Source organism: Alligator mississippiensis, chromosome 8 (assembly GCF_030867095.1).
Source record: "Alligator mississippiensis isolate rAllMis1 chromosome 8, rAllMis1, whole genome shotgun sequence".
NCBI classification, from domain to species: Eukaryota; Metazoa; Chordata; order Crocodylia; family Alligatoridae; genus Alligator; species Alligator mississippiensis.
This window is the reverse complement of record NC_081831.1, coordinates 73,978,360-74,000,944: the sequence shown is the minus strand read 5'-3', so window position 1 is coordinate 74,000,944 and position 22,585 is coordinate 73,978,360. Positions and strand designations below refer to the sequence as shown.

Below are 22,585 nucleotides of genomic sequence, written 5' to 3'. Positions count from 1 at the left end.
TTAATACAATAAATACCAAAACAATAGCGCAAGGCTGCTTACGGCAGTGTATTCCACAGAATCTAGCCATCAACTGGCCCTTTAGCCTGATGCAACCCAAGCATCAAGATAGAGGAAACTGCTCTAAAGAAACTAGGATAGGGTTTAGCCCTCATGTCATTGGTGTCTGTATTTTATACCAGCATTCTTCATCTGCATTTGTGCCTATTACTGATTAGAGCTGCTAAAACCTACCACAGTACAAGTAACCGACTCGCACTACTAATTCTGTGGGCTGCATGAAAGATGCTGGGGCTTACCAGTGAGCTGGCTGAAGTGAATCAACTCTTCTTTGGAAAGTTCAATGCCTTTTGAAGGGCTTAGAGATTCCACTTCAGTAAAAGCTGCAAGAAACAAAATTCATGTAGCCAATTTTAAGTGGGCACTGTCAGTAATGCTTAGCTGATCAACCTTTAAGAAAGAGCCAAGAAACTTCTAACTCCCTTAAAGCTTCTCAGTACTCTATGAACTGAAAAGAAAGGAAGAAGGAAAGAGAGAGTACGAAGGAGTACTGAGCAAGCAGTTCAGATTCCCAGTGCTGGACAAACGGTCCTCAGAACTGATGACAACAAACAACACTAATAAGAATTTCTGAAAAACCATAGAAACACAAAACTTTTGCCAATGAATCGTGTATGCTGACAGCACAGACAACATATGGATATGTCTGTCTTTGCGAATAAGATAGACATGCTGTAGGACTGGTCTGGTCCAGGAGAATAAATCACTCTGGGTCTAGCAGGCACTGATAGCACAGCTGTAGGTTTGCACTGTGAGGTCCATACCAAGGGGGGTGGGAAATGAAATCAATGTGTAGGGCTAGAAAGTTAAAGGATGATGAAGAGAATAACAACCAGAAGACCACACACACCAACAGCAACTGACTTACCTGGAGGGATGTGCAACTTAAAAAGCAGCTTCAGTTTGTCGGTGAAACTTCCGTTATACAAAATATCTGTCAAAGGAGAAGAGCAAGACGCTTCATTTAACTAGTTCAAAGCTTTGGAAAAACCTTGTGAACCTAGGCAGAAATAGCCGGGGGTGGCTAAAGCTGGGCATTATGCAGCTACCTGGCACAGGGAAGAGCTGCGGAAACATGCAAGAATGACAGCATGCCATACAATGACCTCAGGGTTTGTCTACACTATGAAGTGAGTAGGGTTTCGTAGACATGGTAATATAGTTCAATCCGCTCATTTTCAAACATTGCTAAGAATCTAGACAGCAGGCAAATGTTTACTTGGCCAGTCAGAATATGCCTTCCCCAATACGGGGTGAAAAAATGCAGGCAAAGACGCTGGAATTATAGGCAGGGCCACATGCATGTGTAAGTACTTGCTATATGAAAACTGCATCCTGCAAGAAATACAGTGCTGACATTTCTCAGCATTTTCTTTCAACTTTTGATTTGGGCACAACTCCATTTAGAACGAGATGCAAAAAACATATTAATATAACATTAAAATTGTCCAGTTACATTCACTTTAAGTCTAGAAAAAATATTGTTCCATCAGGAACGGTAACTTAGCTGCAAGACATGTCCTCTCTGTGTGATGACATAGTTTGAGGAAGCATTTATCATCAACCAGATAGCTTATGCAACACAGTAAGTTATTTCCTAACTCTGAGATTTCAACCTTATGGTCCACTAATATAGCCCCAGCATCGAAAATTGCATTAATTGATGAATATTTCAGAAAAATTAGCAGTACGTAAAGTCTGCGGTTACTACAAGAAACTGCTCTGCAGAGCAAAGCAAGGATGTGCAATAGTAAGTTTTCACCATTACCAGCCAGACTCACACTTGTTGTTCACCCCCACTCCTAAGTGAACTCTGCAGCCAGGTAGCTCAATCTACCTGGGTCTTTAATCAAGTTCTCTGCAGGATACCAAACACTGTTCACACTAATGGGTGACAAGAAGAATGGAAATCCCATGTAAGTACAGTACTTGAACCTGACATTTTCATACCGAGCACGCAGGCAAATTCTTTGAAGTTTATAAGGCAATCCGAGTTCTCGTCCAGCAGCCTGAACGTCCACAACGCGAGAGAGTCCTTGTTTGCACAATGTGCCCACGGGCTCAAAAGATGATAGAGAACCCGAAACTGCTGGCAATCGATCCGATACTGTTCCAGGTAAGGCAGACTGGGATCGTGGTGTCTCAGGACTGGACTATTTACACTCCAGTAGCAAGATAGAAAATGTTCTTTCTACAAAAGAAAAAGGCATTGGAGGAACAGAAAGGCCTTTTGTTTGCAGGAGGGAAAAGCAGAGGGTTTTTTTGTCTGTTTGTTTTTAAGACTGAGTTGATTAAAAGTTGATATGAAAGGCAGGATTCAAATCCTTGTTTAACACATGCTGAAATGGTAGCATGCCCCTATTATATATTCACCATAATATACCGATAATTTTGCAAACAAAGACCGTAAGGAGAAAAGCAGCCCATTACCTTGAATAATTCATAAAGCTCTTCCAGGTCACTAGGACTGAATTTTACATCCTGACATACGACACGCAGCTGAAACAAATTAAAATAAAATAAAACAGTAACTTTCCCTGCTTTGATCCAAAGGCTGAGAGATTTCAGCTCATATTAGAGGGCTGGTTTGAATCTTCCTCCATATTTTCTGCAGAAGTACTTATGGAATGGGTATGGAACTTGTTTCTAAACAAATCAAGGATCACATGTAGCCCCCCAAAGAAGAGGATGAACACACACCGCATCCCATGCTGGTGTTTATCCTATGCTGTAGGCCCAAGACAATGACTCTCAAATACCAAATGATTTACCCTCATCCAATGTGAGCTTCCTTTGCAAGTGACAAACGGCACATTCAGCCCTTGCAAACAAGAGTTTATTTTCCAATGCAGGGAATAAGGACTCCAGCACACTAACTCAAGGGCAGCTGCAAGAGCAGAGTCCACAGGCACTGAATACTGACCTCACGATAAGAAATAAAAATGCACATGGTCACAGCACTGAAAACACTGTTACTGCAGCATTTAGAGTGACTATTTACTGTAGTGTAGACAGAAGTCTTGTTAATTGGTCTGGTTTGAATGTTGGCCATTGAAACAAGCCGGCAAACAAAGGAAACTGCCTTCAACCTTCAGGTGGGAGCCTGAATTTTCAGGAGCTTGTGCTATAACCAAAGAAGAGATACTTTGCAACTACAGACACCCATATTCTATAAACACATGCAAAAGATATTTTTATCTTGTTCCAGCATGTTAAATCTTTTTGGTGGCATTTCAGTTGGCTTCCCAGCTCAAGAATCAAGTGAAGAAACATTTTACTGTGTCACTAAGGCCTTTTCACATTGCCTCATGTCTCTAAGGGAAATGCATTAACAATATAACAGCGACACACAGAAATATAGGTCAGCCTGTTCCAATCCATGTGAAGCTTCACAAAAGCTAAACCCTTTTGAAGCCAGCTGGTGATGGTGCTGCCACCAACTAGAGCAGCAGGTCAAACTGTGATTTTCAGATTCAAAAGAGCACAGGGCAAACCCTGAGTTACCAACAGGCCAGGGGGATTTAAGCCCGGAGGGTGCAACACACTGGGTCACTGATCATTCCCTTGCACTTCCCTCAAGGAGGAGGAAACCTATCAGAGGGAAGAAGAAAGGCAATATCAACTGCTGTGCAATGCCCAGGACTTCAGTCCTTCCAAGACACTCACCACATTCTGCTTTGTAGTAACTTCAAGGGTCTGGATTACATACAGCCTGTTCCTGCTGCGCATGCTCTGGACATCCTCATATCGAATATCACCATATCTCTATGGGTTGGGGTGAACAGACAGACAAACAAGAACACAAACCCCAAAAAAACAAGTTCTATGAAATCAGTTATTTCCAGACAGAGTCATCCACAGTGTCACTAAATCTTTCTGGCAGCTAAAAAGAGCTTTAGTATCAGATGTCTAGACCAATGGTTCCCAAACTTTTGGGACAAACAAGATCACCAACCTTCAATGTTTCTTGCAGGCCACCGTGGCCCCTTCACATTGTACACCTGGGCTGGACAGGACTACCTGCAACCCTATCATCACAGCTTTAGTGACCAGAGATGGGGAGCCATTGAATCGGACAAAGATCCAGCAAACATGGTCCACACACACTTGTCCTATTTTAGTGCAGAGGGCTGAACTAGATGACCTTTTCAGGTTCCTTCTAGACGGGCATGTCTATGAAAGCTGCTACTAGTTCACTTTCCTCCAGGAGCAAAGAGGAAGCAGGGAAGTGATTCATAACTAGTTTTCTGGCATGCTCCTGGGACAATACCATTAGGCAATGCCCTTAACTAAAGCAGATTTCAAATTTACAACTTAAGCTTAAGTTAAAAGATACTAAAAACTACAGGCTTTTCTACTTATGGACCAGAAGTGGCTACCCTGGATGGGTTAGACGTGGGGGAGGAAAAAAACCCAAAACACTGGATTTTAGAGTCTGAGTAGTACCAAACATCATTCACGCATTAAGATTTTCATCTTTGAATTCAGTGTTGTTTAATCTTCACCAAATCTGAGCGAGGCAACACCACCACAAGGTGTAATACTGGCCTCTTACTCACAGTTAGTAAGCGGAGCCATCTGCAAGAGGACAGTTCTCTTTTGTAATAACATCAAGGTTTCAACATCTGTTCTCATTCCACATTTAAAAAAATAAAAACAAACCTTTTCACGCAAAAAAGAATTGCATCGCAACAGGGAAGTCTGGTTAGAAAGGGAAGACAGGCTCTCATTGCACATTTGGGCAGTCTCAGCACAGGCCTCAGATACGGGAAACCCAGGTCCAGAGTCAGAGTGATGATGCCAAAACAAACCTTACTATTCTGAATTGGGCAAAGAAGGCATTTGAACCTAGGTGTACCACATCTCAGGTTGGTGCCCTCACCACCAGGCCAGAGCAAGAGAGAAACACAGCTCTCTCTGTGTCCCTTCAATGAAAACCGTATCAGAATTCTGACATGCTGTACTTCCATCAAACACCGCTGCTTCAATGAAGCGGCACAATCCAACAAAATTTCATCCAGTCAAAAATGCCCCAACCAGCTCTATCTGTTGCCCTTCACATGCTGAGAGCTCTGACAGCTAAGGGACTTCTTGACAAAAAAAGAGAGGCAAGATTTGGTTCAGAAAAAAAGGTCTTCCCTTTAAAAGACATTAAATAAATCCCAATACTGTACAAAGTCTACACACAACATAATGAACAGAAGAATACGCACTTCGTTTGCCTCTCGGATCAGGTCGGTGATATCTACTTTTGGGTGGTCACTCTTGGCATTGGACAGGTTTGAAGCCTGCTGCACAGCTGGAGGTAAGGGGCTGTCCTTGTTAGTGACACTGTCAAAAAATCTGCAAGACAGATATTAAATTAGTGACATCAGACTTAAAGCAAAAGTGGATACTACCACACCTGAGTCTTCTATGCTGGGAAGAAGAAAGTGGATCAAGGAAAAGGAATATTTCCTAAATGGCAGAGAGAAGAGGAACAGATCTAGGAGATCTATTGCTTCCTGTCTGCTTCAGAAAATCTTCTGTGAGCTTTTTTAGAATTGTACCAAATTACTGCAGATTCCATGAAGTGTGCCCAAAAAAAAAAGGTTACTAGATAAAATGTTAGAAGCAGCCATTCAAAAATGGGCTGGCATGATTTAGTCCAGCTGGGGAAAGAGGTATCCAACCTCATACAGTTTGGGTTTCCTAGTTAAAACTCAGCCCATTCTTTCTTTTAGTCAACCTAGGTTGCAATATTGTACTTTGGTTACTTGTTTAATTAAGAATTTAAAGCTATCACAGCTAGAATTTGAAGTACAGTGTTAGTTTACATGGTTTGTTGTAACTATGAATTTCCTTGACCAAAAACTCAGATCAAATAGCTCTGAATGCCATTCGATGAGCCTGTGAGTTTTCAGCTCTGAGTTGAAAACTGCCCAAGATTAGTAGTCGTGTCCCTTTACCATTACTGTACCATAAACAGATCTCATAGCTCTTATAGGGACAGCATGTGCACTGTGCCTGCTCTTCTGTCACCGTAACTCAGAATAGTAACATCAGCAACACTAAACTGAGGAAGGTGTTACAGCCTGAACCAGGGCATTCTTGCCTACCCTGCATCGGTTCAGTATGCATTTTTAACAGGCATATTTAGGGACCTACTACTCTATACTAAACTCACATGACAAAATGAATTATCTTGTCTTGACTATTCTAACTGTAATGCTAATGCTTAAGGATGGAGAAGCCAACAGACTCTGCAGTAAGAATATGATTAAGGGGTCCCTAGTCCAATGTATTAAATATGTAGGGTACTGCAGTATTCTCTGGGTTGCTTGGTTGGTGAGAAAAGGGAAAGCATCCAGATATTATAAATGCCTGCATATGTTCTGTATCAGTTTTAAAATGTACAAAATGCATATCTGTTTTAATAACTAAGGTTGAAGTTTTCAAAGAAGCATAATAAAATCAGGCACACATCTCACTGAATTTCAGCATGAGCTGGCCATTTTACTCAGCTCAATTTGTCTGCCTTTTCCAAGCAACAGATCTACATGCAACTACAACTGTGTCCCTGAGTTGCTTGCAGGAATTAAGAAATGCACCACTACCTGTTTAGAACAGTCACTGCCTCTGCATCATCCTTACAGGTCAGGAGTTTGTCCATGTTATAGTCCAGCACTGCAAGACCCAGCTGCAGGATTGCCTTTATCCCATCATAAAAGAAACAGTCAACCACGTTGACTGCACTTTCAATGGGCAGCACACTGATAAAGAGGGTAAGGAACCAGGAGAGGGAGACTGATGAGAAGAAGGTCATGTCTGTCATGTGGTCTGTCAGCTGAGGCAGATGATCCCTGATGAGTTCCTCAAACACTGCCTGATCCACCAAGGCACCTGCAGGCAGATAAGGACACAGTCACCAAAATGTTAAGATTGTGAACAGACAGAAGGTTTTTCTAAGCATTTCCCAAGTGCCAACAGAAATGCCATTACTCGTAACACAGACTGAATTACTGCCATAGCCTGGCATCAGAAACAACAGGAGCAGTTCAGGGTGTGGGACTATACCAGTCATGGTCAGGATGTGTTGGGGGCCATGAAGACAAAAACACAGGCATGCCCAGGAAGGAACATGCTATTACTTTTGAGAAAGCATAGTCTTCCTGGTTTGCAACAGGAAGAGAAAAGACTTTCAGGTTTTTGGGGGGGTTTTATTACAACCCTCCCCCCCCCTAAATTACCAAGGGGACCAAGCAGGAAAACAGAGAGCTTTTTTCAAACTTTCATTTTCAAATTGGCTAGATTTTCATTTAATTGTCTTCGTATAAGTCCAGCATATAACTGAAGTTTTCTACATGACTGGATTTCCTGAATAGTCTCTCTACCATAATAACACAAAAATAAAATGCTGCTTTCACTCCGTAAGAAGGGCTTTGGGATATTCCTGATGTTCAGCTTTGCTTCCTAAACTACCCCAACCAAACCCAACAACTTCCCCCTGCCTGCATTAGCTAGCGTTTCATTTCCATTTTAAAAAGATCATTCCATTTATGTTTTCAAGCAGACGAAAAAAGACAAAAGCACATTACCGATGATTCGACGATTGAAATAATCAGGCAACATTCTTTCACACACAGCAACCAATAGCCAGAAAGCTTCTTCCTCTTTAGCATACAGCAGCAATACTGATGTCAAAATGTTCATTGCCTGAAACATTCAAGCAGGGCAGGAGGCATTAGCAAAGACAGACAATGGAAGCACTCAGTACAATTCAATTTTGCTCTACATGTTACATACTATGTATATTTCTTAAAGCTTGTGTATCATGTGTTTTCATAGTTCAGGCCAGATAAGCAACTCTAACTATCTGTGGACCTATGCGACAATACAGTTAAAATGCACAGTACAACATTCAAGCTATATTCTGTACACTCAAAAGTGTGCTATAATGTAAGCCTCATAAATATCCAAAGATTACAACAGATAAAGCCATGTCATAAGCAGTCTCTAGTGCCAAACAAGTACAGCACAAAAATCAGTATCACTTAATAGTTTGGAGTTTAAGCCAGAAGTAAACTGATGAATCTACAGAAGTGTGAAATATTTTATATAACATTGCTATAATAACAGTTATCATGCATTAATGTAAGTAATGGTTAGACAACCAACGTGTGCAATCTCAGGGGAGTCCCACCTGACAGTACCCAATCTTGGGATTTCTGTATGCATAGGCCGTGAGAACTCTCCGGAGTGCAGAAATGCCAGTGTCACTCTGAAATGCTGGGTGCTCAGGCAGGGAACGACGCAAGTCTCGCTCAATTTCATCAGTAGCTAAGGTGCTTGTCCCAATGGACATTTCCACCACTTCGGTGTAATAACCAGGGTTGGTAGCCATGTCATTAACAGCGCCTGCCAACATGTTTTATTGTACAACGTGAGATGACAACAGTAGAGTACCACATCAGTTCTTTACAAAATGTACAAAAGTTCAAGTAGCTATTAAACTATATCAACGTTGTGATTCTCTAGGACATTATCTCAGTATTACACAAGAGTGGCATTATTGAAATCGATGGGCCCCATACTGGCTTAACACTGAATTGTAAAGTGAAAAAGGTAGTCAACATAATTAACATGGTACCTTCCTTTGTATTACATACCTAATTTCTCTTCCCTTCCATAAAAAAAACCAAACCTTTTTCTATCTGTAACTGTGCATGTCTTTTCTGGGAAAGACAATTTTTTCTTCCTCCATAAAGCTGGTCAAACCATTTCTGATCTATGCACTTTTCTGAAAGCACCTGTTTTTCTCAGCAGGAACAATCTAAGCTTTCTGTATCAAACATGCTCAAACACCAAGCTGATGTGTGGCATAAATGCCCAGACTTTGAAGAAAAGCTAACAATTAAATGACTGTTGTGTTCATAAACTCTCAGCAAGAGCTATCACATGGTATACTGGCTGGATAAATTTAAAAGTAATTGTTATGGTATACTAAACCTCTGGAAGCACTACACAAATCATCACTGATATGGGGAGGGATGGGAGTGGAGAAGACAGCCAAAGACTTCCAGTGCAACCATCAACATGTCCTTGGGGCAGTTTCCACAAGCGCTGTAGTTAATGGGAGCTGCAAGTGCACAGTGCCTTACTCTGCACATCAGTACTTTGGTTGCAAAATGCAGATGGTGATAGTACTTCCCTGCCTCATGAACAAAATGAATTCATCTGTACAAACTGCTTGTCAAAGGAGATAAAGATATTCTGTGATAAAGGCCATGAAAGCACTTCTGTCATTTCTACATGCATATGCCTTTAAAAAAACTGCAACTAAAACCTGTTATGTTTATAACCAGGAATCTGTGATTTAAGTAGCAGTGTCAAAAAGTTAGTCAAAATCCAAATAAAACTCTCTACTAGAGAAGCTACTGGTTTGTGAAGCTGCCATCCCTACCAAAAGCTGTTTAAATTGAACTAATGAACAACGTTTCATGATAAGGTTTTAAAATGAAGTCAGAACAGGGTTAATCTAATACTGTCCCCTTGAAACTTTAGAGCATTGCAGGCAACATACCAATGAAACTAGCATAATTTTACTGGTAGAGGTTTAAGAAGCTGTTGAAGTCAGCAAATGAGTCTTTTAACAGTCAAGAATATAGGCTTGGGCTTGTTTTAATTCAAGACTGTAAGATCCTTACCTGGCTGCTTTAATGCTTCTTTCTTCAGAAATTCAAGACTTTGCTGCAGCAGAAAACAGCAGTTTTGACACAGTGTCTTTGGTCGCTAACTAGAACGTTCCCGTCCCTAAAATTCACTATTATTCAGTACCTGAGAAGAGAAGCCACAGCTCTCCTCTTAATGTCTCCGGGATCCCTCGTACTACTAGGTCACGAGTCTTCTTTGTCCGAAACGTGCTAACTCCACGGCCGCATTCTACAAAGAGGATATTCCAGGATTGCTCTTTCATTTTTTCTTTTAACTATCAAAGCAAAAACAAAAGTCCAGTTAGCAAGTCAGTCAGTCTGGAAGTCAGTCCATATGCTGAAAGGAGAGGAGCAAATGGTACTCTTGTTACACCAACATAAATGGGAATAACAAGACTTAAGTCAGTACTGTTGCTCTGGACTTGCATTGGAGTAGGTACGAGCAGAACCGATTCTCTATACGGTAGGTCAAATTAAGTAAGGAAACACAACTGTAAGCAAACTGATTACTTATTTTCCATATCCCATCTAATACAATGGGAATGAGACTAAATTCCTCCATGTTTATTCACAGCTAAATATATTTCAGTCTCCTCAATATATTTCAGTCTCCTCCATACAGGAGACTGTCGGTAAAGCTAAGCAAAGGTGATAAAGTTGGCATTTTTTTGCCAATAAAATGCAATCAAAACTAAGAGAGAGAGAGAGAGAGAAGAAGTGATCCAAGCAACTCATTTCCTAGTAGGATATAAATCTTCCAATTATTCATTAATGTCTTCCTCGCATCAACAGCTCTTACTTGAATGATTGTCCTTGAGGCCCTTTTGGCTGCAAACCACCCCAGAGATTTGTCCTCTGGGAAAGCTGTGCTGTGTGGAGAGATTGACAGTCAAAAGACTTCAGTGGGGCAGAAGAAAGTTTGCTAAGGGACATAAATGTCACTGTTGTCAGGCCGGGCTTTGTAAAAGGCTGCAAAAAAAGTAACAGCTATCACCACAACATATTGCTAGTATGGACGTGGGCGATGAGAAAAGTCAGTACTCAATGCAGGGCAGCCATGCCTATTATCTAGGAACCTTACCTTCTCCTATGGAACTCTGTGGCTGCTTTTCATTGCATGGGGGTGTGTGGAAAGTCCCTATAACATCAGCCAATTTTTAAACATCCTCATATTTTGCTAGAGATGGTCAAAAATAGAAAAAAAATCTTCTGGGTGAAACAACCTGCTGGAATGAGATGGGCCACTCCAAGGGCAAAAGATGAAGGGAAAAAGGGGAACTAGAGAAGGAAAAGAGCAAGGCAGAAAAGGAATAAGCATAGAAAAAGATAGGGAAAAAGAAAATGAAGAAGGCACATGAGGCAGACTGCTCACAGGGGCCAACTTCAAAGGCCTGAGTAAAGAGACAGTGAAAGCAATGTTATGGCCCCGATACATCAATGTAATTAAAAAAAGGGGTGAAGAGTTTAAAATTCAATAGGACATCTCGCTTGCTTAATTATGTTGAGCTTATATGCTTCCTGTTTACGTGCCCACAAAATGCTTCTTGCTCACCTCAGCAATTAGCCTACTTCCCTTTGATATGGGAACCAGATGACAAAACAGGTTATTCTGGTTTTTGCCTCCTCTCTCACCCCGTGTTGCGCCACCTCAGATGGCCAGATCCAGGACACAGTGGGCTGGGGAACTGGGAAGTATCCCATAGGTGCTCCAGGCTCTCAGTCTTTTCTGCCCATGGTCTACTTACCCATTAAGCGTTCTGCAGCATCACGCTGTTCTCAGAGCAACTCCAAACAAACAGAACTAAAGGTGAATCAATAACTAGAACAATATGAAGCAGAAAATCTGGACTAGTTTAAGACGAGCACTGAGGACTCAAAATACATAAGTCCATATGAAATCCAGAGCACATCATATATTTATCTGGCATGAAACTGAAGAGAATATTGTAGTAAACTAGTCCATTTCTGCTAAAACCCAAGAATGGATTTCTCCTGAAATGTCCATGACCTCAGTGAGTCTAGTCGAAAGAGGAAAGCCTATTTGCATGACTAAGAACTGGTGAATAAGTTCCTTACTTAAGCAAAACTGAAGTCATGAGTACACTGTCTGAGTAAGGAGAGAGAAGTGTTGAATATAGCTCTTTGCACGGGACAAGACTTGCATGCTACAATGAACTTCATTATGCGGGTAAAATGCAATTCAGCTTTCCATGATCTTACAGGCAGGGCAATTAATGATTACTATCACTATTGCTACAGCTTGGGAACAGCATGTGCACTGTTACTCCATTTTGTCCTTTTTAATGTTTCAGGAATGCTCACTCTGTGATGGGGAGCAAGGATGCCTTAGGACGCCCCAGACATCAGGATCTCAGGGTTATGAGGTTCTTTGCCAAGCAATCAGGACCCGGGCATCTCCAGAAGAACCAACTGGAACTGGGGCTCTCAATGTTTCTGGGTCTCTCCTCTGCACTGGTGTCTTCTCATAATCAAGCCTGCTGGAATTTTGGCAGCCCAGGGAATCAAGATAGTGGGCTCTACGCTTAAGTGCGTGTTGGGGAGCAGGGGAAGAAAGGGGAACTGGGCCAAAATGAAACGATAAATAGAAACGCAATTAAAAATTACAGAATGAAACAGTTCAGAAGTTCCAATTTCTCTTCCAAACCAGAATGAAAACTTCTTTGGAATACAGGAATTTCTCATAGAACAAAAACTCTAGGTTTTGACTACTTCTGGTCCCAATCCCACAAACTGGGTTTCTAATGTAAAAAGTAAATAGAATTTTTTTAATACATTTTCCAAGCCTACCTCATACATTAAATAGCAAAAATAAGGCATAGATCCATTTTTATCACTAATAAAATAAGTATCTTCTCCAGATCATAATGTTGTTACTAAGATGTGCATAGGGAATGAAGTGAGGGGGAACAAATTAAGCTGATCTCTGGATTGCATTTTATTTGTTCCCAAACCATTTCCTGTAGTTGTTAAGTCCTGGCAATTCAAATGGATGCGATATTAAGTACATGCTCAGTGCTACAAAATATTATACTATTTATATGACAATTACAACAATAATGGCAGCTCCTTCCTGTGGGAGGCAGAAGAGCTGGATGATATTGCTATGGAAGGATAGGTATATGCTTATTAAACAAGATGAGCAGAAATTGAATAATGTGATATACAAGCCCCTTTGGAAATATAATAAAGAAGCAGAGTAGGCGGAGGAGAGAAGATTGCCCAAGCAATAGGGGTGGGGAGGAAATCAAGTTTTAACTGAAATAAAGTTTCCACTTCAATTTAGTTCTTTTCAAATTAGAAACAGAAAGTTGCCCGCTTCCTTACCATTTTAGAGTCGAGGTTCTCGGCATCCTGAGGATGGAAAACAGTCATAAGGGCTTCCGTGCTGACAGTCTTGCTACTGTCTTTTTGCCCTATCGACCGTCCCTCGTAATAATCCACCAAGTTATCAGGGTCAGGACTAACGGCAACCTACAGAAAATACATTAAAACCCAACAGTCAGAAGTCCTCAAAAAGCAGCACTGATAAGAGATACTATTCAAATATCACTACTTGTGCACATTTTAAGAACCAACAGACATCAGACACATTATTATAATGTAATGATTATACAGGATTCAAAGACATGCTAAAAGTCTCCTACAGCAAGTTACAAATAATCCCTTTTCTGCTGAATTTACACCTGAATTTAAGGGGTAGCACTTGAAAAGGCCACATGATGCAGCAAGAATTTTATGCCTTTTTTTCATGACAAACCCTCGTGGGACCAAGAGCTACATAAAATACATGGACAAGATCAAAAGCCACTGAAGACAAACAAGAGACTCCCATTGACTTCAACAGAATCAGAGACACGGACAAGAGCTGCCATGTATTAAAACTAGCAGTTAAATGCACTGTATCTTTTTCGTCAGCCCAATATTTCTGATAGCATTTTAATAAAATAAGTCAAAACATAATGAGCTCAGCACCACTGCCATTCAGCAAGTTCCTTTCAGCATGCATGCACCTTAAGTGGAAAGATGATGAATTATAAAGAAATATGGTAGAGTAAAAAGGGGCAAACAACTATGGAAGAGCACATGTGGCCAATCGAAAAGCCGAAGTTCATGAGAAGGCCAAACCTCAGCACCACGATGCCACAAAAGTGGCTGCTCCCTCCTATAGATCAGGGGTTTTCAACCTTTTTTAACAAGTGTAGCCTTTCTGTCTCAAAGTTTCAGCTCACGTACCCCTTTATATTTTTCTCTTGTTTCTAAGGGGAAGATCAAGGCCCCATGGTGGAGAAGGAGGTAGGGCTGAGCCGGGACAGAGCCGTGAGAGCGGTTTATCCGGGGGCTGGGAGGGGGGGCAGCTCCTGCTGCTGCATGCACCTCGGCAGAGTTCCAGGGGACAGACGCCCTCCACATCTGTGCCTGGGGCAGAGGCAGCTGCTGTTGCAGGCTGGACTCTGCACCCCACTGCCACTGCCCCAAGAGCCACGCGATGCCAGGCGGGCAGGGGACAGACACAAGCAGGCAGATGCAGACACACACGCGCGCAGATGCAGACATGCACACCCCACTCCCCAGCAAGTAAGTGTGTGGGAGAGGAAGGGCGAGGGTGGGGGCCAGATCGGGAATGCTAGGGGAAAGTAAGCGGTGCCCCTCTGCAGACCGCACGTGCACCGCCCGGCCAGAGCGGCGGGAGGGGGGCGGTAGTGACAGCAGTGGCCACCACATGCAAGCCCCTGCCCCACCCTGGCTGGCTGGCACGTGCACAGCCTGCAGAGGGGCACCGCTGTCCTCGCCCCTGCTCCTGGGAGTGGGCATAGAGAGCGAGCTGAGGTGGGAGGTGGGGAGGTACCATGGTGTGCTGCGTGGGGCCAGTGGCACCTCGTGCATCCCTCCCCCTCTCCCAGGTAAGAAGCAAAGTATGGGAAGGGGCCAGGGGAGACACTGCCACCATGCCCCAGGGTGTGCTCCGCCCCGCCCACCTGCCCACCCATACATACTCCCTACGACCTGTCTGACTACCCTGGGGGGTATGCATACCCACAGTTGAGAACCCCTGCTATAGATCATTGCTGTTGATATTCAACCATCTTGGGTTTTTTCGTTGCTCACCTTAATTTTTAACCCTTAAGAACAGAACTCCAGGAAGAGGCTTTGACAACAAGCTATTTTTCCATGCTGAGCCAGCAGATGAACTGCACCGTTTCAGATCCCATTTTGGAGGCAATTCCAACCACTTATGATTTTTCAGCTGTTATTCCTCTAAATTGTTCTGAGCTGTGCACAGCAACAAGAAGGGCCATCTGTACTGAGTCAAAGGTTCTTTGTTTCATAAGTACTTCACTATATACAGCTCCCGTATCATCAAATATTAGGCTTAGAAAAAACTGTACATTACCTATAGGTTAACTACAGTTGTCTGCTCAACTCTGCCTATATCCCTGCTCTTGGCAGAAAACCTCTCTGAGAGACAATGTCCCCAATGCTGATGATTGCCAAGAAACGTATTAGAAAATAAAAATGGAACAATGTTCCTGCGTAGCTGAGACACCAGTCCCTGGATACTGTACTCTTCAGTGACAGGACTTACCCTCGATTTGCTCAGTGTATAAAGATTTCCTAGAGTTTGAGACTGTCTGTTCTTAATGCTTGCTGGAGCAAGCAGAGATACCTAGCATTTTCCACACGTAGCCCTCCCCAGTACAGAATTAAGTTAAGCAATGGTAGGGTTATCCTACAGGAAAGTCACGTAGCTCCCAAACAGTGCATGCCAAGAGTTAAAGCCTAGCAAACTGTTCTATATCTGGAACCTGACTGATCAGGACATTGTAAATGAAGGTTTTTTGTTAGCTCCTTCACTGAAAGTCGAAGTAAAATTCCAATCAAACCAGGTGCCTAAATGAATGAAAAATATGAGGAAAGCATGCCAAAGACTACATTAAAAAGTGCTGGTTTCAGATGGTTTGAGGGTTATCTTCTGGATCCCAGAGACCTTCTAACATAATACAGCTTGTACAGTTTTGGCCATGTCTAATAGGAGAAAATGTACAGAATGACAGGGAGCCTGAGCCAAACCCTCAACTGGGACAAACTGATCCAGCTCCACTGACTGCACGGGATCAATTTTACCCTGGCTGCTGGCTTTTGGTTTTTAAGTAGAGGAAAATGGGTTTAACATTCATTTTCATTGTTTGTTTGGTTTTTTTTTTAAATGTGACTGCTTACAAAATCCAGGTATCAGATATTTTGAGGACTGATACTGCTGCGCCCCTGACTTTATATCCAGTCCCATTCCACGTTAAAATCCAGATGCTTTACGGCGAGAACATAGAACACAGACTAAGACAGTTAGCTTCTTACTGGACAACGTGCTTATTTCAACACCCTCCCATTAAGCAGTTGTTAAGAAATTAGTATTACCTGTGCTGTCACCTCTGGATTTGCAGCGTGCTGTGGACTTGACGTCGCACCACATTTGAGCCTAAGCTTTGCCACCAGTTGCTCAAAGTCTTTAACATCTGTGAAACGAAAAGCTCTTTTTCCTTTGATGCTAATGCTGACTCCTCTGTTAGCTGGATCAGCTTTATCCACACCTACAACCTAAGGAGACAAGAACATACAAATTAGTTGTCCCATCCTTTTACCTGATTTTGTCAGCTTGAGTTGAAACAGAAAATAGCAAGTGTACGTAATTAAGAAAGCTCTCCCCCTCACTATCACCAATGACAATACGGATAAAATTAAACCACTACCCAAGCAGAATTAATACTGTGGGAATGTTCAAGCCCATTATCATGAGGCACAAGATAAATTACTTCCATCATAAAAACCAATCATTACTGGGGAAAAGACTTTCAAGAGATGAGCACATTGAATGCCGAGCACATCTGAATATCTAGTCCCCTGTGACTGCTGAAACTGGTGCATCTAACACTGTGATTTGAATTCAGTCAGACTCTGGCTCTTGAAAATAATCAAGTGAAACAGGTTGGACAGGAAAGGCCCTCCGCTGAGAATACCCTGCTGAAGACATCTGTCACAGCAAGCAACAGCTGGAGCAGATCTTAACTGACATGTCGGAATGGTTATGGGTTACAACCATTAATACATTTTAATAATGGAGTGCTTTTGGGGAATAACGTATCAGCAAGACAACTGTTAATCACTAGGCTGACTCCCACTGCTGAGTGTTTAATACCACTGCAAGGGAAGAATAAAGATTACCAACAAAAATGAAGCAACTCTGCAATGATGTAAAACGATGTTAAGGGCCTGAAAATCTGAAAAAGCAAAATCTGATTCTGTAACTCTAAATGTTAGGCTCTGGAATTACAGTTGGTAAGAGTCCCTGTTCTACCAAAACCAAATCACATGAACTACAATACCTAAACAACTATTCTCCAACCATTTGGGTTGGTCTAATAAAAGATATCAAATTCACCCAAGGAACCTTGTCTGCCTATGTCCTTAGACCAACACGGCTGCAACCTACACCCCTAAAAAAGGTATGCCGCACTTATACCCGTTCCAGCCCACTGAAGTCCGTTGAGCTGCACTAGAAGTTGGCTTGCATCGGTGTATATCGTGGCCTTTAGACTTCCATCTCAAGTGAAAAACATGCTCTGACAACATACAGCAGGCAGCAGGGCAAAACCTCAATGGTATCAGCTGTCCTAGCTCCATTACTTGGAATAACAATACACACCAAATGAAGGTCTGCCCCATCCCATCTAGTATCCCATATACTGTATATGCATATGAGGAAGCAAGTATGAGCGTCACAAGAATGTATGCCAACATCTTCATAATTTCCAAGGACAGTTATTTTAAAAAGTGTATTTGATACTGGTGCAAGGTGGTTAACAGTAGGGTGACCAAAATGTGCCAATCTACCAAATATGTGCAGCATAGGCAGAGACAGGAGAGTTTTTCTATGCACTGCTCCACAAATACGTTTTGTTTATCATAAGGCAATCACTGCCAATGCATAATGTAATCGTCTCTATTACCTTACGGTCCTTACCTGTCCGAGGAGGTTTGTAATGGTAGACAGATATTTATTCGCTAATCTCCTGTTATATAATCCTCTGAACAAGTGGCACCAATCAGATTTATGCTGGCAAACTAAAGGGGATAGACAGCAGGACCTACCACCGGTGCTTCAGACACCTGCCCCCTCTGACACTTTACTTTTGACTCATCTCACATTTTAAAGGAAGACGCTCTGATTAAGTATGAACAGGGAGACTCATGCAAGATAAGATATTGGTGATCCCCTGCTCAACTAAAAAGCAGAGAGAATGTGTCAGAAGTCCTGGGACAGAAATGTGAAGGGTTTTTTTTGTACATCAGGTTTAGTTTAAGGACAGTTGAAACTGGCAGGGATGTAACTATACAAATTAAAACAAACACAAATTGCATCTATTTCCTAATGAGATGCTTGACCAAGAGAAAAGTGAATGGCTATGGCTATGTTATACTGAAAGACTTCTAATTTGTGTAGAATAACTGGCTCTGACCACAATTTGCACTACCTCTCTTAGAGGAATGATCACACTGCACAGGTTGCCATCTTGGCTGGCAAAGCAGATGTAGTTCTCTGAAATGCACATTTTCCCCAGGGTGCTGAAATGGCAGAATGGAACCCATAAGAAGCATTCATGCACTTCCTGCAAGGTCTCTTCTTTGGGTAGCCTAAAGAACGCACTGAACTGCTCGCTGTGGGCTCGGCTCTCCAGACCTCTAAAACAGGATGAAAGGGAACAAGGGATTCAAAGTTGTAATTAATTCTTATATCACTTTACATTTAAAGCTGAACTGCCTTGGGAAAGGACTACTGTACAAAAGTTAAATGGCACGTTTTCTAACACTAATAGTCCAGAGCGGTACTAAATAAAGTTCTGAACACCCTCATTTCCCAAAAAGCCCAGCGTGTTTAGCACACTGCAAGATCAGGCCCTTGAATTCACACTTAAGCAAGTATTTAAGCATATGCTTAAATCCATCCCTCTTCAACAAAGCACTTAGGTACGCGCTTCATTCAAAATAGGTGCCTAACTCCAGATCTCAGAACTCTTTACAGGCACTAAACGGGCAAAAACGTTTTTTTGCAGAAACGGGCACTGAATCAGATAGGGGGGGGAAATGCCTTCTAAAAACCCAAATATGTTCTGGTTTCTGACGCCTCACAATAAACCAATCAAGCTTAAACATGTTTTGGCTTGACAGAGGGTTAAGGAACTAGAAACACAGCGTGTTAGAAGCATCTGCCACAGGATTATTATTCACACAAATGCCGCCAGAAACAGTGCTGGCAGGAGGGCTACATCCAACTCCAGCACTGCCACCAAACCAAAATGTCAATTACCTACAAAATACACACCTAGGACAAGTGTAATCGTTGGCGTAATAAACAGCTACGGAGGGAGAATTATTATTAAGGGTGTCAGGGGCTATAGCTAGGGGCTGATCAAATTAAATTAAGAGAAGAAAAATATTAAGCTAACAGATTTATGGAACTCCTGGACTGCTATCTAAAGCAGCAAAACTGGAAGTGAGAGTTGAAAAGGCAGGATACCTAACAATCATGTAATGATCTGGGGAAACACACCTGTCACCAAGACATATTTTATATCTGAAACTCCCATGTTCCCCAAAACAATTAAACGAGTAAGGAAAACCAGGCCCCAGGGCACTGCTGATTTTAAATCACCCCTTGCCAATGATATGTCGCCTTTCCGTTTGCTATCCAATTAACACGTTAAAAACTGGTTTCCTTCTCCCTCCTTTGCCAATAGGCTTTGTTTCAGTGACATGAGGGATTCCAATTTCCTATTCCTACTTCCTACTAAAACCACACTTTAAAAAAATTCACTTCATTGCAATCTTGTTCAGAAAATATTTCAGGTCCTTTAATACAATTCTTATCTAGAGTAAGTAACCCCTCCTGAGATGGTTACATGGTAGATGAGGGGATATAAAACCAACGATGATATCTGTTTATGGCAAAGAACAAAACAATAAAATATCAGAAGTATTAAGTAGGCTTCTCGGAGGGAACAAATCAAGGAGTTCAGCAGCTTTAGTAAAATGAAAATACTAAATAATACTGTATTTTTTCTGTTCTAAATCTCTTCTATTTCTTTGCAAAAAAATAATAAAGTCTTCAATTACAATCAACTCTGGTTTGCAAAACGTGGAAGGATTTTATAAACCCAGACTGGAAACCAACTGATTAGCTTTAATGATGCACAAGATACTCATTAAGATGCCCTCAGAAAAAAATTAAGTTTAATCATACAAAATTGTTATTTCAGGGCCTCTCCAGTAGAAGGGCTTCTAAAAAATTAAAAACTGCCTCACGGTTATTTGTAATAATACACCCACTGGGCCAGACTTTGCGTTCAATACCACTTACACAAATCTGAAAACCTCCACTGGTTTACTGGTTTAAATTTATACTTGCTTAGCATACCAAAATTTGGCTCTGTCTAGCTCAGGGGTGGTAAACCAGCAGTACGAGTGCCACAGTTAGCACAGGCAGCCTGTGTGTGTGACATGTGGCAGATGGGGGAGGGGACAGGTAGCACAGCAGCAGACAGGGCAAGAAGCAGAAAGCAGAGCCACAGATCAGGCAGAGGAATGGAAGTGGAGCAGCAGTGGGGGAGAGTGTGGGGCTAATTTGTGGCATGTCTGCCAGGAAGAATGGCCCCACTGATCTAGTTAATCCTATATTGGGATGCAATGCAAGAGAATGAAGACTAGCACAAGACATTTCTCCTCCACAAATCATAATGAAGACAGTCAGCTCCCTTATTCACTTGGATACTTCTTTCTGGGTAAATAACACATTGTGTTCAGGTCTATCTTAAGGAAGGAGATCCCTGCACTTACAGATTAAATATGCAAGAAGTAAAAGTCTACTTAATTCCTGCTCTGCCACGTATTTTGAACAGCATTTTTGTTCATTCAGTTAGCCAGGGAGAAGCAGTACAGAGGTACATGAGACAAGTCTTTGCAAATCAAGCTTCTCTCTCTCAATCATGGTAATATCATTTCTTCTGCCAAATCACAGTAAATTGTAGAACTCTGCATCATTTCATTCCTAATGTTTAACAAGGCACTTGAGCAAGAGAGATAAGTGTCTACAAAGCTGTTACTGCAAAGCCCTTGGGACTCCCTTACCTATACCTTATAACTGTACCGTGAACAGAGAAGATGCACTACAAAATAAATTACCTCTTAGTGATTTGCAGGGGATCATGGAGGATTTGGTCACTTTCAAAAGTCTCCTTGTCAAAAAGTCTTCTAACGGTGTAGTTTGCCAGCTGCTCCATGAGCAGAAATGTCTCATTAATGTGCAAAAACATGGAAAAGTAGTGATCCTCCCCATGGGAGCGCACGTGAATGCTCTCCGTCAGGATCACATTGGAGGTCTTTTCAAGTCTCGAGATTTCATCCCAGGAGATAATGAGTTTTACTGAAAAACAGGTTTATAAACAGTGTACATAATTTATCATTATAGCCTATTACACATCTTCCCTTAGTTTAAGGGAACATATACATGGTCAACAGCAATAATAAAATGTAACGAAACAGAGCAGTAAAATCACTATTCTTCAGGCAGTTTAATCATGGCTGAAAGCACTACAGCAAGCCATTGAACAACCTTCATTGTAGTTCTCATTTCAGACAAAAAAGTGGTTTTTGTGCTGGAAAAGAGAAAATTGTTTTGATCCAGGTCAGTTTTCTTGCTTACTTTTTAACAGACGGGCCCAATAGCAGTAGCTTCCTGCACTAAAATACTTGTACGGCTTGCAATTATTCTTTTCACTTAATGCAAAACACATTCTACATACCACAAGAAAATTAAATATGCAGTTTGTAAGGGCCAGATTACAAATAACTCCTCCTCATGCTGAACAGTACCATCCTCCACAAGTATTTCACTGGGTGCAGTGGGACTACTTGCTCTGGTTAAATACTACTGCCACCGGTAAGGGTAATAATCTACCCCTACAGCAGAAGCAGGCCAGGGTGGCACATTACAGATGAAGAGGCACGAGCATTAGTAGCTACAGCCTGCTTCATCAGATGCCATGAATGGACTGCTGCCATAGCATCTGACAAAGTAGACCTCTGAAAGATCATGCCTCTCTCAATGAACGTTAGCCATGCTAGTCTATAAAAGGTGCCATCCTTGTCTGTCTTCTGCTCAACAGTGGGCTCTCTCAATCTAGCTCTAAGTGTTTGATGACGCTGTTTTATTGCCTAGTCCTGAAAGGTACTGTCCACTGCCTTCCAAGTGCTGAATACAAGCAACTGCTATCGACTTCAGTGGGAACTGAGGGCATTCAGTTCCTTGCAATTACCACTTGCAAAACCAAAGACTACTAAAACTATTGCTGCTGCTAATACAAAGCCAGAGACTATCTTTTAAGATGCTCTAAAGGAAATTTGCCAAGCTAGAATTTTATGGAGAGAAAAACATCAAAGAGCACCATGTAAGTAAATACTAAATTAGGCTCGCTAATCTTTGTTCCAACTGAAACTGCAAAATTGCCAAACTGTGTCACACAGGCTGCTTTGTTTTAATGCACTTAGATTCATAGATGCTAGGGTTGGAAGGAACCTCAAAGGATCATCGAGTCTGACCCCCTGCCAGTGGCAGGAAAAAGCTGAATTAAGACTTCATCAAGCAAGCCCACCATTTACATCTAACAGGCTTGGTATCTTTCTGATACACCTTAATGCCTCCTGTTAGCAATGGTGAAATACATGTATATTTTCATTACATTTATCCATTTATAAGGCTATGC

At 41.8% G+C, this 22,585-nt stretch overlaps 1 protein-coding gene across 2 annotated transcripts in view; it reads right to left on the bottom strand.

The window, feature by feature from the left end:
• Positions 1-22,585, bottom strand: part of TBC1D8B (TBC1 domain family member 8B) — a 56,330-nt gene that overhangs the window by 8,368 nt on the left and 25,377 nt on the right. For both annotated transcript variants that reach the window (XM_014601123.3, XM_006275481.4), the window contains exons 5-18: positions 21,006-21,246; positions 18,302-18,509; positions 16,188-16,367; positions 13,098-13,244; positions 9,877-10,027; positions 8,243-8,457; positions 7,638-7,755; positions 6,657-6,942; positions 5,274-5,403; positions 3,727-3,825; positions 2,491-2,559; positions 2,011-2,251; positions 929-994; positions 300-383 (exon numbers count right to left, since the gene is read on the bottom strand). In XM_014601123.3, the coding sequence (XP_014456609.1) occupies positions 300-383; positions 929-994; positions 2,011-2,251; positions 2,491-2,559; positions 3,727-3,825; positions 5,274-5,403; positions 6,657-6,942; positions 7,638-7,755; positions 8,243-8,457; positions 9,877-10,027; positions 13,098-13,244; positions 16,188-16,367; positions 18,302-18,509; positions 21,006-21,246 (2,235 nt within the window). The remainder of the gene's footprint in view (positions 1-299; positions 384-928; positions 995-2,010; positions 2,252-2,490; positions 2,560-3,726; positions 3,826-5,273; positions 5,404-6,656; positions 6,943-7,637; positions 7,756-8,242; positions 8,458-9,876; positions 10,028-13,097; positions 13,245-16,187; positions 16,368-18,301; positions 18,510-21,005; positions 21,247-22,585) is intronic.